The following is a 16700-nucleotide window of genomic DNA, read 5'->3' as shown; positions in this document are numbered from 1 at the left end:
TCACACCACTGCACTCCAGCCTGGGCAACAGAGTGAGACCTTGTCTCAAAACAAACAAAAAAATAATAACAACAATGTATGTATGCTTATAGCCACAATAGGATAATAATAGTCACTTTTGATTGGTAAAATCATAGATTTTTTTAAAGTCTTCTTTTTATTTTTGTATTTTTTAAGTGAATTTATTTTCCTTTTCACATGAGGGGGAAAAAGCTACTTTTTAACCAAGAAAAATAAAATTAGAATAAATAAGCAATCATGAAGAGATTTGACGTTTGGATATTTCTTGGTGTGAAATGTCCCGTGCAGGAAAGCATTTCTAGGCTTGCAATTAGGGCAGTTGACCCACTTAGTTCTGAAACATCACATTTCCTGAATTCAGTTTTTTAAAAATTTCAAATAGAAAAATTTAACACTTTTTTTGGGGGGGGGGATCAAAATTAGCAAACTTTAAAATTCAAAAAATAAAATAACAGATAAAAGGCAGCTTTAGGTTTATACCTCCTGAAGATCAGATGTAATGAACCAGAGTGGGAAGTATCCTGAGGAAGTTAAAATAACCTTTACTCCCAATCAAATGATAGGCAAGAAAGGATACTCCCGATTTGAGAACAGGCATGGGCTGGGTGGGGTAGGAAGGAGAACACCACAGCCAGGTAAGTCGGTTGGGCGTTTTATGCCTTTTGATACCTGACATAAACTTTTTTAAAAAGACAATGTGTTATATTGAGAAGAATTATGTCATTGCTTTGCATTGGCAACTCTGTCCGGTAACATACCAATTCACAATGAAGGTGAGGCTTAAGAAAAACTCAAAAGATTTATCTGACAAAATAATTCACATAACTCAGGTGTACCTATAAATCAACAGAATATACTTGTAGATCCAAAAGTCACGTTTATTAAAACTATGTTTCAAATGTACTTACAATATGAGATCTCACTTTATGTATATATATAATAAGGTTGGCATCTATATTCAATTTTTGGCTTGTTACTTCAGCAGATATCCTAAGGATATTTTTAGGTTTGATTTGAAGCTTTTTTACTTTTAGTATGTAACTGAAATGCTTCTAGATTTCCATTTTGTTAAAGTATCTGTGCCATCGGTTCTAAGGAATGAAATTTTATTTTGAAATAGATGAAAATTACACTATCATTTTCAGTGACAGATGCCCAGCTTGATCCCCTAGCTCATAATTATTTGTATTTGTGGGAGTAGAGAAAAACAAACCATATTCTGGGAAACATTCATTGTCACAGAAAAATAATATATTCTAAAGGCATATAAGTTTTCTTTCAGTAGAAAGTATGTGAGGTTCGATTTTTAAAATAATAAGCTCTCAAAATCATGAAATAGCTTTTGGATTTTTTTTTCCAAGATTTGATAATATACCATGTTAATATTAGGTAGGGATTTAGAATTCCCAGACAGCTCCATTTTGCTTAGGACATTGCAGTAGACTGATATGCCAGCTGGAGTTTCTCCTACTGTTGTGTTAATAGAAGGGGCTGCTGTTAAGTCGTGACAGAGTGGTGGGTGGGTGCTATTTTCCTGGCTTAGTCTGTGACAAGGGACTTTTCTGTCCTCTGTATAGGCCCAGCGGTGGCATCAGGGCAATGAACACTATGGGCGCTCTTGGCAAGCAGGCGATGTTGTGGGGTGTATGGTTGACATGAACGAACACACCATGATGTTCACACTGAATGGTGAAATCCTTCTTGATGATTCAGGTTCAGAACTGGCTTTCAAGGACTTTGATGTTGGCGATGGTAAGTCTACTATGTTTTGTGTTTTTTTTAAGTTTGCAGCACAATGAAGCTTTCATTCTGAGGCTTCCTAACCAGGCGTTTCTGTTTCAGGGTGAGTGAGCAGATGAGTTGCAGCTGTAAATCGTGAGAGCGCCTTGTGACTGACTTGATCAGATGCCCTTGAAATAACATTATTAGAAATGCTATCTATATGACTTAGCTAGGATTTCTAGAAGGCTGAAATGGCTTTTATGAGTATGAATAAGAAAATAAATAGCAGATAAAAGAATAGGTTTCCATCATTGTTAAATTTTCATTTAGAACTTCCCTGTTTCATCAGCTGCCTAGAGCCTCTTTCTGTTTATTCATTTCATAAAAATGAAATGAGGACCCACAATGGATCAGGTACTTTGCTGGATGCTGAGGTGACAAAGATGAATGAAACACTGTCCTATCTTTGCATAGATTACAGATTACCTGCCAGGGGAGGTTGACACTTGTACAGTTTCTGTTTAGTGGCTAAGTTCTAAGACAGAGAAGTGCAGAAAGCTCTGTGGAAGCACCATGCAGGGAGCACGTGCTGCTGCCTGTGCGGCCCCGAGATGGCCTTTGAGCAGAGTTGTAAAGATGGAGGGTGGGCCGGGTGCGGTGGCTCAAGCCTGTAATCCCAGCACTTTGGGAGGTGGATGGATCACAAGGTCAGGAGTTCGAGACCAGCCTGACCAACATAGTGAAACCCCATGTCTACTAAAAAATACAAAAAATTAGCTGGGCGTGGTGGCATGCGCCTGTAATCCCAGCTATTTGAGAGGCTGAGGCAGGAGAATTGCTTGAACTCGGGAGGCAGAGGTTGCAGTGAGCCGAGATCACACCACAGCACTCCAGCCTGGGCAACAGTGCAAGACTGCGTCTCAAAAAAAAAAAAAAAAAGATGGAAGGTGTTGGTGAAGCAAGGAAGACAGTTACTCTTCAGATATGCACTCCCAATTTGGTGGCCTTGGCCACACAGGGCTGTTTGTATTTAAGTTAGTTTGAATTCTTTTTTTTTTTTTTTTTTTGAGACAGAGTTTTGCTCTCGTTGCCCGGGCTGGAGTTCAGTGGCACGATCTCAGCTCACTACAACCTCTGCCTCCTGGATTCAAGTGATTCTCCTGCCTCAGCTTCCCAAGTAGCTGGGATTACAGGTGGTTACCACCGTGCCCAGCTAATTTTTGTATTTTTAGTAGAGACGGGGTTTCACCTTGTTGGCCAGGCTGGTCTCGAATTACTGACCTCAGGTGATCCACCCACCTCAGTCCTCCAAAGTGCTGAGATTACAGGCCTGAGCCACCATGCCCAGCCTAAATTTTAAAAAGTTAAGAATTGAGTTTCTTAGTCACACTGGCCACCATTTAAAGGGCTCAATTCCCACAGGTGGTTAGGGATGCCCCTGCTGGACAATGCAGACAGCGAATATTTCTCTCATCACAGAAAGTTCTATTGGATAGTGTTACTCTGGAGCATATAAACAAGACAGTATCTGATAAAAGTTATATAATTATCTTATTTCAGCCAGGCATAGTGATTCATGCCTGTAATCCCAGCACTTTGGGAAGCTAAGGCAGGAGGATAGCTGAGCCCAGGAGTTTGCGACCAGCCTGGGCAACATAGCAATACTCTGTTTCTACAAAAATTAAAAAAATTAGCCAGTTGTGGTGGCATGTTCCTGTAGCTCCAGCTACTCAGGTGGCTGAGGTGGGAGGATCACTCGAGCCCAGGGAGGTCGAGGCTGCAGTGAGCTGTGATTGTGCCACTGTGCTCCAGCCTGGGTGACAGAGTGAGACCTTGTCTCAAAATAATAATAATAACCTTATTTCAAAGATAAGCCAACACTTCTTTTCAAAATGGCTTTTGAATATATCCTGTTATATATTTGCATATAAAAATGTATATATATTTGCATATATATAGTCTTGGATTTTAAGATATATACCTACCTCAACCAGTATTTCTTTTTCTTTTCTTTCTTTTTCTTTTTTCTTTTTTTTTTTTTTTAAGACAGAATTTCACTCTTGTTGCCCAGGCTGGAGTGCAATGGCACGATCTTGACTCACTGCAAATTCCACCTCCCAGGTTCAAGCAATTCTCCTGCCTCAGCCTCCCAAGTAGCTGGGATTACAGAGGTGTGCCACCACGCCCGGCTAATTTTTGTATTTTTAGTAGAGATGGCGTTTTATCATGTTGGTGAGGCTGGTCTCGAACTCCTGATCTCAGGTGATCCACCCGCCTCGGCCTCCCAAAGTGCTGGGAATACAGGTGTGAGTCACTGCACCAGGCCTATTTCTGATAGTCTATATAAATTTGTCACTGATCTTCAAAATGTTAGCCAGTTCATTGCTTGTATTAAGTTTTATATTCATTCATTTATCTAGCTTTTCAGCAGGTATGAACATCATTTCCCTAACACAGATTTGCAAAAATAATAGGAATTTTACATTTGTGTAACTCAATATCTATGTTTAAAATTTTTAATTTTTACTTTTTGGAGATACATAGTAAGTCTAATATGTATGAGGTACATGAGAAGTTTTCATACAGGCATGCAATGGGTAGTAATTGCATCATGGAAAATGGGGTATCCATCCCCTCAAGCATTAATCCTTTGTGTTACAAACAATCCAATTATACTCCTAGTTATTTTAAAATGTATGATTGAATTATTACTGACTATAGTCACCCTGTTGTACTATCAAATATTAGGTCTTATTCATTTTTTCTAACTATTTTTATACCCTTAATATCTATTTTGAACACTTATCTCCGGGTGGTGAAATCAGTGCTCTAACCCTCCCCTACCTGTCTCCCTTTCTCTGATATTATTTTTAGGGGTGTCAAAGTATTAGTGGGAAGGTAGGAGGAAGGCTTTTTATTGGTGTCATCTATCTGTCTACACTGGCTGCTACTATGGAGGTGACCTAAGTTTCATTTTTTTAATTGGTTTTTTTAAAAAATACTTGACCGCTATGCTTCCTTTCTTTGGATGTTAAAAATTAAATGCATGTGTGAGTTCTGTTTGTATGGTACGTGGTTCACATAATACACATAGATTTGCAGAATGCTCATCCATACTATTTAAGCACGTAACAAATGTTCATGGTACCACACAGTCGCATAGACCAATCAACATTGCAATAATGAGATAGGCTCTGAAGTGTGTCACCATGGCACATGGTTTTGAACAATTTTGGCTTTTGACTTTGTGTTTCATAGAATTTTTAAAATTTAAAAACTGACTTGAACTTTGTATTGGTATCTCTATCATAGAGTTAACACGGGATTTTGATGAATTGTCTGAAATTTTGTGGTTGAGGTTGCTGGGCTTTTATTAGAGGTTTTGGGAGGACCTGCCTTTTGGTCTTCAAGGCAGGTTATAAGCTTTATGTAGCAATGATCATTAAGTAGTAACTTTGTAGGGGTCAGTCATGAATCTAAATTTTCTACCGTAGAAAGGATTTCAGAGTTTATCCATGCCTATGATTTTTGAATGCTTTTTGGTACTGGAATATCTCTTCCCCATCCCTCCTCTCCCAGACTGACTTTATATAGCTTCCCAAAAGAAGCTCCTTAATTTACCTGTCACTACTGGGAGCTAGCCTTGAGGTAGCTAGAGCTCAAAGGATCCAGTTCGAAAAACTATTTATTTAGGGTTTTCTAGCACAGTAACATACTGTGGTTGCTAAAGTACTAAAATGGATTTATAAGTGGTCTATTTTAAATTTTTCTTACACCTAGCCTGTCTTTATGTCCGTATCATGTTCAATTTGCCATTTTTAACCATCTTCATAATCTCTTCTTATTGCTACAGAGAAAGCTCAGTCATTTATACATTGACTATTAAAGCATGTGGTAAGATCGATAAATGTAGAAATTATTATCCATGGAGATATACACACACACATACATATGTATATGTGTGTATGCACACACATACACACAGACACATGCTGTAGATTCGTGTCTTGTCAGCTTAGTAGATGACATGGCCAAGTATATTTTGACCTTTCTATCTATTGCATAGTTTATACAACTGAAATGATTTGCTGACCAGTATTAAGTTGTTTCTATATACTATCAAAAAGAAAATCACAAACATCTTTGAAAGACTGATGTGGCCATCCAGTTAATCCAGGTGGAGTTATGGCCATCCTAGTTCTGGAAGAGGATAGGGTTGTTCCATAAAGGTGCTGCTAGGAACAACCCTATCTTCTTCCAGAACTAGATGGCGGATCACGAGATCAGGAGATCGAGACCATCCTGGCTAACATGGTGAAATCCTGTCTCTACTAAAAATACAAAAAATTAACCCAGTGTGGTGGCAGGCACTTGTAGTCCCAGCTACTCAGGAGGCTGAGGCAGGAGAGTCGCTTGAACCTGGGAGGTGGAGGTTGCACTGAGCCGAGATCGCACCACCGCACTCCAGCCTGGTGACAGAGTGAGACTCCATCTAAAAAAAAAAAAAAAAAAAAAAAAAAAAAAGATGCTGTTAGGTCTTTTCTAAGGGGCTTCAGACCTCTTCCTCAAATAGGGACTGCAGCATCCCTCAGGAAACTCATCTGTTAACTGCATAAAAACCAAATGACAGAAACACTGGTCTCTGGTAGAAGGATCAAGACTCTCATTCCCTCAACTCCTCCTCAAAACCACGCTTACATGGTCAAGATCAAGAGCATTGTTGAGCTAGAGTGAAATTACACTAGAATTTCAGGGTTTAAAGGCTGCATTGTCTACGTGGCAGATCCTCTGTTAGGGTTCTCCCTTCTCTTTGGCTTTTTAAAAATCTCTTCAGAGTATCTTTGGGGAAGGCAAAAGGATTCCTTCAGTCATCACTTTTAAAAGACCCCTCTGACTGTAATGTCAACAAAGGAATAGTGCGGGGCATGTGTGGAAGCAGTTTTTAGATGAGCTTAAGTTTTTCCGTGAATTCTTGTCTCTTCTCACCATTGGACTGATAACCATTCAAAATCAGAATTGGGGAAGCTCAGGGAAAGAGGAGGTAGTGTTCACTCTTATGGACAGAATCCTAAGATTGCTTCTAGGAATCTTTCTCTGTTGTGTACACACCATCTTATATAACCCTCTCCTCTTGAGTGTCAGCAGAACTTGTGAATATGATGGGATGAGATAAGAACTATGAGATAAGAAATGAGTATTGCTTTAAACAGCTAAGTTTGTGGTAGTTTGTTCCATAGCAATAGAAAACCGATACATTGATCAAGGGGCTTTCTTAGGTTCAACCGAACCTTCAGACTCACAAGATTATCAAAGACCACTCATGACACCAGTCTGTTTAGAGAGAGAACCGGAATCATGGCTTGCCAGCAGGGCAGTCCCAAGGATTCCTCTTCCAACAGGAGTGTTTTTAGATGTACATATAATTCTCTGAGTTCATACATGATTACCTAATCAGGAGCCATTTTTATTATAAGCCATACTGCCTAATAACTTAGTTGACATTTCAGCTTTTACCCGCAGAGGTATGGTAGCTAATCAAGCTATGATACTCCTCCATACCAAGAACCTAGGAGGAGCTCTCCTGACACATCTATGGTCTACTGCATTTTACCAAAACCAGAGATTATTCCACGTCGTGTTTTGGGACCAAGGCTTTTTATATTAAAGCCATGATTTTTATATGGAGCATCCCTTTATGTACACATTCCTCAAGAGCCTAGTGGAGGTGATCCTCATCACATTAGTTGGGGGACAAGAACAGGCGTAATAGAGGGCTGAGATCTCTCTTCTTTTCCCCCACCCCCAGCGTACCTATATAAATTTCCATCCATCTTACCACATAATTATTTTCATTACTTTACTAGCCAATGTATATATGTCTGAGCTGACTGTCTCTGTAACAATAAGAAGGAATTATGAAGATGGCAAGACATGCCATATCAAGCATGACACAGACACAGAGACAGGCTAGTTATATGAGAAATTTAATTACAGAGCACTTATAAAACCTTTCAGTACTTTAGCAACCACAACTTATTCCTGTGCTAAAAGATTTTTCTAAATTGTTTTTCAAACTTGTAATATGACAAGAAAAAGAAATTGGAGATGATAAGAATTGGAGTAAAAGGGACAAATTTATCATCATTCAAAGACAATGTAAGTATTTACAGAGAAAACCCTAAAGAATCTACACACATTACTAGGAACAATTCGAGTGTTTCACAAGGTAGAATTTCTATTCTAGCAGCAGTTAAGAAAAGTAAATTAAAGATACCATTTACAGTAGCATCAGAGACTAGCAGTAGCTAGGTATCTCTCTAACAGAAGGCATATAATACCTTTACTGAGAAAATTATTAAAACTTATTGAGAGATGGTTGAGTTTATTAAGAGACTTATTACCAAATAAATGAGAGGTGTGTTATGTTCATGGAGAAGACAAAAGCCTGAAGATATTAATTCTTCCAAAAGTGATCTATAGCTTCAATCTGTCGATCAGACTTTTCAAATAAAAATACCAACAAGTGTTTTTATGGAAGTTGATATGATGATTCTAAAATGTATACGGAAGTGTAAAGGGCTAAAATATCTTCTGTCTAAAAGCAGTGAGGGGATGCATGTCCTCCTACCAGGTAGCAGGATTTATTGTGAAGCTATAGTCATTAAAATAGAGTGGTATTGTTGTAGGGATAGACAAATTGACAAATGGCATAAAGTAGAGATGCCAGAAACATAGAACCGATATACAGATGCCATAGAATGTGATGGGGTACTGTGTCAGTATGTTGGAGAAAAGAGGCCTGTGACAAATGGGGATCTGTATGGAAAATATGAGATGGTCACTTCCTCACACCATATATGATAATGAACTCCAAATGGTCTTAAATGTCAACAGCAAAACTTTGAAACCACTGGTGGGGTATATAGACAAATTTAAGAACATTCATTTATAAAAAGCCTTAAAGGAAGCAGAAAAGCAGTCAGGTATTAATGGGGAGAAGCTATTCACAATGTGTACAACTAAAAAAAAGTCAGTGCTAAGAAAATATAATTTCTGAAATCAAGCAAAATGATGAAAAGGTATGAACAAGTATTTCATAGAAGCAGCAACTCAGAGGGACAATAAACGTTTGAAGAGATGTTCATTGATCAGGGAAATGCAAATTCATAATTAAATGCTATTGTACATCCATTCTGTTGGCCAACATTTGTAAAGACCTGACAATACTCAGTATTGGAGAGCAGTGCACCCATAGGACTTCTTTTACATTGCTCTTAGGAGCGCAAATTGGTCTCTCCACTTTGGAAAACAGTGTGACAGGATCTCTGAAAATGGAATATTCACATACCCATGACCCAGAAATTCTACTCCAGTTTTTTAGCTACACTAATGTGTCTCAACAGCAGGAGATATGTACATGAATGGTTGTAGGAGCACTATTCACAATTGCCAAAGCCAGGATACAACTGAAAGCACACAGGATGGATGAATAAACTGGAAACTACAGTAACAAATGACAACATGGATATTTAAGGGAAAGAAGTCCCAAAAGATAAAACTATGGTAGGCCAAATAATGTCCTCCAAAGATGTTGATTGATGGCCTACTCTTGGAAATCTGTGAATATGTTACCTTACATAGCAAAAGAGATTTTGTTGATGTGATTAAGATAGTGATCTTGAAATGAGGAGATTAACCTGGATTATCTGGGAAGCCAATGTCATCACAAGGATCCTTATAAGAAGGAAGTAGGAGTGTGTGTGTCTCTGTGTGTGTGTGTGTGTGTGTGTCTGTCTGTCTGTGTGTGTGTTTGAGAGAGAGAGAGAGAGACAGAAAGAGAGAGATCGATCTGGGAGTCAGGGAAAGCCAGAGACCTCTAGAAATGACAGGAAAGTCAGGAAGTGGGCTCACTGCAGAGCCTCCAGAAGGAACTCAGCCCTGTTGAGCAATAGGTTGTAGATACTTACAGTATTTTTAAAAGAACCAACTGAATAAATAAAAACAGGTGATGATGACAGTGTGTCACAAACAAAAGGTTATCAGTAATCCACAGTCCACTTCTGCGTATTTTGAAATTCTTCTTTTGAGACAGAGTCTTACTCTGTCACCCAGGCTGGAGTGCAGTGGCACAATCTCAGCTCACTGCAACCTCTACCTCTTGGATTCAAGCGATTCTCCTCCCTCAACCTCCCAACTAACTTGGATTCCAGGCACATGCCACCATGCCTGGCTAATTTTTGTATTTTTAATAGATACGGGGTTTCACCATGTTAGCCAGGCTGGTGGCTGGTCTTGAGCTCCTGACCTAAGGTGATCTGCCTGCTGTGGCCTCCCAAAGTGCTGGGATTACAGGCGTGAGCCACCACACCTGTTCTGAAATTCCTAAAGAAGAAACAGGATCGTGTCTGTAGAGCTTTTGGGACTGATCTAGTAAGAAGAGGAGAAATTGATGATAAAGGTATGAGTATGAGAGGAGATAATTACTCAAGTTCCTGATAAGGTGAAGGGGGGTGTGATCTCAAGCACAAGTGAATGAAATGAGACAATTTTTTCATTTTAGCACAGAAAAAAAAAATGGCTCAGGTACAGGTCATGGTAGTATACTCTCTTTTACGAGCAGGGTGCCTTGTGTGTGTAGGGGAACTCCTCAAGCAAAATGAACGGCTTTGAATGAATGGCTTCTCTGTATTTCTTTATCTTCTCCAACTCCCTAGTGTTTGATTGCCTCATATCCTACATAGTCCTTTGGTGCCTCCCATTTCCGCCTTCTCTGGAAGCCTATTTCCAAAGGGAAGTCTCCCTTCCATCTTCTAACATAAGCCTACACAAGAGAATTTCTTTCAAAAGATTTCTGAACCAGAATTGATGCAATGCCCCTTTTGGAGGTATTATATTTTTGGAGACTTATTTTGCAATGCCTCTTGTAGAGGTAATTTTGGAGACTTGTTAAAGTCTCTCACCCATTCTGCAGTTTTGATAAGGTGGTGGGAGTGGGGGCATGTACTCTCCCTCAGTGTCTCTTCCTGCCCGCGGCTTTAGGGTAAGTCTGTGACCTCTGGGAATGGAAGAGTCCTACAGTGAATGGCTTCAGATGCTTCTGGCCACATGGAGAAATGGGCTCTTCCTTGATGAGCTCTTGGGTTGGGTTTAGAATAGTAACATCTTAAGGGCTGAGAATAGTAACATCTTAAGGGCTGAGAGATTAGAATAGTAACATCTTAAGGGCTGAGAATCAGATATCAGCCTAGAGGTAAAACAACAACAACAACAACAACAACTAAGAAGGCCAACCAGTGCCTTTTATTCTAAGTCTCTGGAGAAGCAGAAGCAAATCTTCTGGTTCATTTATGATCTAGCCCAGCTCACCGATTTAAAAAATCAGAACTTGAGTCCCAAATACCAGCTAATAATAATTTGTACTTTTTCTTTGCCTTGTGCTCTCTTCCTTGCCATGTGAGGATAATTTTCTTCTTCTTCTTTTTTTTTTTTTTTTTTGAGACAGGGTTTCACTCTTGTTGCCCAGGCTGGAGTGCAGTGGTGTGATCTTGGGTCACTGCAACTCCCGCCTCCTGAGTTCAAGCGATTCTCCTGCCTCAGCCTCCCGAGTAGCTGGGATTACAGGCATGTGCACCACCATGCCTGGCTAATTTTGTATTTTTAGTACAGACAGGGTTTCACCATTTGATCAGGCTGGTCTCGAACTCCTGACCTCAGGTGATCCACCTGCCTCGGCCTCCCAAAGTGCTGGGATTACAGGCGTAAGCCACTGCACTGGGGGAAAATTTACTTCTTAAAGCACACTCATAGGGCAAATTTCCATGGGTCAAAAAACTATTATTAATTTAATAGGAAAAAAGTGCATTCTTGAGCTCCTATATTAAACCTAATTTGTATTAAAATGTACTAAATCTCCCTAAAATGAACTCAGTAACTAATTAACATGTCATATTCTCACCTAAATGTATTCCCTTCTTCACTTGTTCTTCAGTTTGGTTGTTAACCTATTCTACCAAAGCTTGTTCTTAACTATCACATAGTATAAACTCCAGATTCCCTTACAGAATATATCGTACCCAATATGTACATAATTCAAACTTCAGTGTAAGAAAAGCAAAACAAAACCAGCAACAATAAAGTTTGAAAAAAACAATAAAGGCAAAGGAATGTCAGTGAAGAAACGCAGATGATATCTAATTTACCCAGCATATTGACGGCATAGGGAAAACCATGCACATGCTTCTCTGATGTGAAGCATGTGCTCGTCTGCTGAAAGAACTTAGGCGCTATGGGCTAATTCTTACGACTGAGAGGAAGACTGCACACGTCTCACTCTGCTTCTGCTTGGCTCCTCCAGAGCCATGTGAAATCACAACAATTCTTCTTTTTTTTTTTTTTTTTTTTGAGACGGAGTTTCGCTCTCGTTGCCCAGGCTTGAGTGCAATGGCGTGATCGCAGCTCACTGGAACCTCCACCTCCCAGGTTCAAGGGATTCTCCTGCTTCAACCTCCTGAGTAGCTGGGATTACAGGCACACACCACAACACCTGGCTAATTTTTTGTATTTTTAGTAGAGATGGGGTTTTACCATGTTGGCCAGGCTGGTCTCGAACTCCTGACCTCAGATGATCTGCCCATCTTGTCCTCCGAAAGTGTTAGGATTACAGGCATGAGCCACTGCGCCAGGCCCCAACAATGCTTTAAAAGAAAAATGAAGAAATGCCTTAAGGGGTAATGAAATGAATTTCCACACAAAGTAGAATTCAGATTCTTCTAATGAGGGGTTATTTCCAGGTTCCCTGGGGCTCCACCAACATGGCTTTGGAGGACACATGTCTGCTGGCAGATACAGCATTCTGAATACAAACCGTGTCTCCATTCCACCTGTGATGGACTGAGTTGCATAGCTCTAACCCTCAATGTGGCTGTATTTTGAGATGGGGCCTTTAAAGAGGTAATTCAGGTTAAATGAGGTAATAGTGTGAGGCCTTAATCCAGTATGACTGATGTCCTCATAAGAAGAGGAAGAGATACGAGGGTTGACTGTGCTCAGAGAAAAGGCCATGTGAAGATACAGCCAGAAGGCTGCCATCTACATGTCATGGAGAGGGACCTCAGGAGAAACCAAGCCTGCTGACACCTTGATCTTGGCCTTCCAGCCTCCAGACTGTGAGATCACACATTTCTGTGGTTTAAGTCACTCAGTCTGTGATCAATTCTTATGGCAGTCTGAGCTGACCAATATACCACCCCTTCTACTCTTGCATCCCCTACTAAGCTAGTACTATTCTCAATTTATTCTTATGGGAAGAGCCTTATATTATCAGTAGTTTGAAGAGCTAACCATATCCTTAATTAAAAATAAATGAGAGAGTCACTTAAAATCTTAAGAACAGTTATTTATGCTTGGAGATTACCTGCGTTCTACAATGTCTGCTGTGGATATATATCTTGTGTTGTCCATTTCAAGCTTCTCAGCTCTTCTGCAAGCAAAGATCATCTCAGAGGCCCGTGATGGTTATAATCAAATCCAGAAACAATGCTTTTGAATCTGTATTTGCCACCTGAAAGGAGTGTGAGTAAAATGGAATTCCTGGTCCTCTCAGAACTCGTGGAATTCCTTTCCTTGGAAGAAAACCAGAATATTTTTGTAATTAAAATAACTGTATAGCTGTAGACAGAAAAGAAAATGAAAAAGAGAGGCAGGGAAAACTTTCCATTATTGATTTTATCATGCTGCTGTTTTAGAAAAAAAAAAAGAAGCCAGGATATAGAACTGCCAGTTTGTTCCTACAGTATGCTTTGTACCCTCAGTTGAAATATTGCAGCAGTTAGATTATTTGATGGAAATGGGTGGCTTATCCAGAAGACTGGCTTTCAACATGGTGTGAATTAAGGTTAGTAGGTCTGTACCATCCCCAAACCCACCTGCCTGGCTTTACCATAACAGCTGAAGTTCCTGTCACCAGCATCCTCTGTGCAACCTGCTGTCATGATACAGACCTGGGAGAGTAACTTATTATTGGGAATCTCCTTAATTAAAAATTAACACTTGTCAGAGGAAGGAAGAAATCAGGACTGTGAGGCTGACTTGTGTAGCAGAGGAATCCAAGTACGACCCAATTCTGAAATGATTCTTGTGTGGCCTTGGGCAAATAGCCTGTTTTCATTTCCTTAAAATAAAAGCACAAATTAGAGATGATCTCTTCTTGTCCAGTTCAGTTCTAAGATTCCAGAAATAGAAGGCAAGTGTTTTTCTGTTTGTTTGCGTTTTACCTTCCCTCTCAGAGTTCTTTATTTTTTATTTTTATTTTATTTTATTTTATTTTTATTTTATTTTTTGAGACAGAGTCTTGCTCTTGTTGCCCAGGCTGGAGTGCAGTGGCATGATCTCAGCTCACTGCAACCTTCACCTCCTGGGTTCAAGCGATTCTCCTGCTTCAGCTTCCTGAGTAGCTGGGATTACAGGCACCCACCACCACACCCAGCTAATTTTTTTTTTTGTATTTTTAGTAGAGACGGAGTTTCACCACACTGGCCAGGCTGGTCTCAAACTCCCAACCTCAGATGATCTGCCCACCTCGGCCTCCCAAAATGTTGGGATTGCAGGAGTGAGCCACTGTGCCTGGCTAGCATTCTTAAAAAAAAAACAAACAAACAAAAAAAACAACTTTTATTTTAGATTCAGAAGATATATGTTCAGATCTGTTGCCTGGGTATATAGCGTTATGCTGAGATTTGTAGTACAGTTGATCCTTTCACCCAAATACTGAATATAGCACCCAATAATTTTGCAGCTCTTGTCCTCCCACCACAGTAGTCCCCAGTTTCTATTTTTGCCATCCATCTTTATATCCATGAGTACCCAGTGTTTAGCTCTCACTTGTAAGTGAGAATACACAGTGTTTGGCTTTCTGTTCCTGGGTGCTACAATATGGCCTCTGGCTGCATCCATGTAGCTGCAGAGGACATGATTTCATTTTTTATAGCTGCATAGTATTTCATGATGTATATGTACCACATTTCTTTATCCAGTTCACTGTTGATGGGCACTGAGGTTGATTCCATGTTTTTGCTATTCTGAATTGTGCTGGGATGAAACATACGAGTGCGTGTTTCTGTTTTTGGTAGGATGATCTATTTTGTTTTGGGTATATATATATACCCAGTAATGGGATTGCTGGGTTGAATGGTAGCTCTGTTTTAAGTTCTTTGAGAGATCTCCAAACTGCTTTCCACAGTGGTTCAACTTATTTACATTCCCACCAACAGTGTATAAGCATTCTCTTTTCTCCACAGCCTCGTCAGCATCTGTTCTTTTTTGACTTTTTAATAATAGCCATTCTGACTGTGTGAGATGGTAGCTCTTTGTGGTTTTGATTTGCATTTCTCTGATGATTAACGATGGGAACACTTTTTCATGTTTGTTGGCTGCTTGTATGTATTCTTTTGAAAAGTATCTGTTCATTTTTTTTGCCCATTTTTTAAATGGGGGTGATTTGTTTTTTACTTGTTGGGTTATTTAAGTTCCTTATAGATTCTGGATATTAGGACCTTTGTCAGAAACATAGTTTGCAAATACTTTCTCCCATTTTGTAAATTGTCCTTCTCACCATTCTTGATTCAAATTCTAGCATCCGTTTAACTACCTGTAGCAACTTAGACAAATGATTTAACATGTTAGTTGTTTCCTCATCTGAAAAAATGGAATTAATATTAAATAATATAGGCAAAAGTGCTTGTGTATTCTATGGCACATAGTAGGCCACAAGCAGCTAGCTGTTACCTTTTCTTCTGATCAAAAAATGTGAATTTACATCTTCGTATAATATTGGTCATTTTTATCTGCTTTTTGGCCATCTGGTTTGCGTTATATATTTAATACATGGATTCCTAACTGTATTTCAGGAATGTTAAAATTCGAAATAATCTATTCTCAGAAAAAGCTGGTATGCTTGTGACCTGCTTTATCTTCCTTTTACTGTAGCCCCAAACAGAGATTTCAAGCCTGTATTTTGCCCTTACATCTTTGGGACTGCCAGCTCCTTGGCTGGATTTGCATGCTCATCACCCTCCTCTCTGCTCTGGAGCAGGGAGGCTCATCAGCACAGAAAGTTAAAATTTGCTGAAGCCATCTGTCTTTTGTTGGAGGAAGCAGCTTAGCCATAAGTTGTAGCTACTGTTTTAACAGATTTGCAAATAGTTAGGGTGGGTCTGGCTCAGGCCCAAGTAACTGATTGGGCTCATATGCACTAATTTAAGATCCACTGCCAGAATGAAAATTTCCCTTATATATCATCAGGCTCTGTTATTTGCAGGGTGTCAATTAAGGTAACTGGATAGAAGATCAAGAACACAAAGGACAGGAATGTGGGACCCATATTTTACATGTGCTGGGAGAGAGACATGATTTTGTGGAAATCTGTTTTATTGTGTTGAAATACTTGTGTGTGTTCTGCCTACTTCATGCTAATAAAGAATTGAACCCCAGTTATGTTTAGCTGTGGAGTGATGATTAAGAGTGATGTGATTTATCAACCTGTTTTGTTCAATTTATGCCAAACATTCCATCTTAATAGCATTTATCATTTTCTGACACTGTATGATGTATACAGTGGTATACAATGGTAACTAGTTTTTTATTTACCTGTTATCTGTCTTTTGTATTCAAAGTTGTGCTCCAGAAAGTCAGGGGTTATTTTTGATTTTGTTCACAGCTATATTCCCAGTGTGTAGAACAGTTCCTGGCACATGGTAGGTGTTCATTAAATATTTGCTGAATGGAGACACCTGATACTCTATGAAGACAATGTAGAACAGTAACTTAGAAAAGGGGTTGGCAAACTAAGGCCCAAATCCAGCTCACCACCTTTTTTTTTTTTTTTTAAGACAGGGTCTCGCCTCGCTCTGTCACCTAGTCTGGAGTAGTGTGGAGTGATCATAGTTCATTGCAGTCTTCAA

The 16700-nt window shown here is 39.5% G+C and overlaps 1 protein-coding gene across 1 annotated transcript in view; it reads left to right on the top strand.

Annotated features, from left to right (window-relative positions):
* The window catches only part of RYR2 (ryanodine receptor 2), a 786704-nt gene that overhangs the window by 523670 nt on the left and 246334 nt on the right, over positions 1-16700 (top strand). The window contains exon 27 of the mRNA XM_054561059.1: positions 1599-1773. Within this exon, the coding sequence (XP_054417034.1) occupies positions 1599-1773 (175 nt within the window). The remainder of the gene's footprint in view (positions 1-1598; positions 1774-16700) is intronic.

Source organism: Pongo abelii, chromosome 1, assembly GCF_028885655.2.
Source record: "Pongo abelii isolate AG06213 chromosome 1, NHGRI_mPonAbe1-v2.0_pri, whole genome shotgun sequence".
NCBI lineage: Eukaryota > Metazoa > Chordata > Mammalia > Primates > Hominidae > Pongo > Pongo abelii.
The sequence above is the reverse complement of the archived record's forward strand: the minus strand, read 5'-3'. Positions and strand labels throughout refer to the sequence as shown.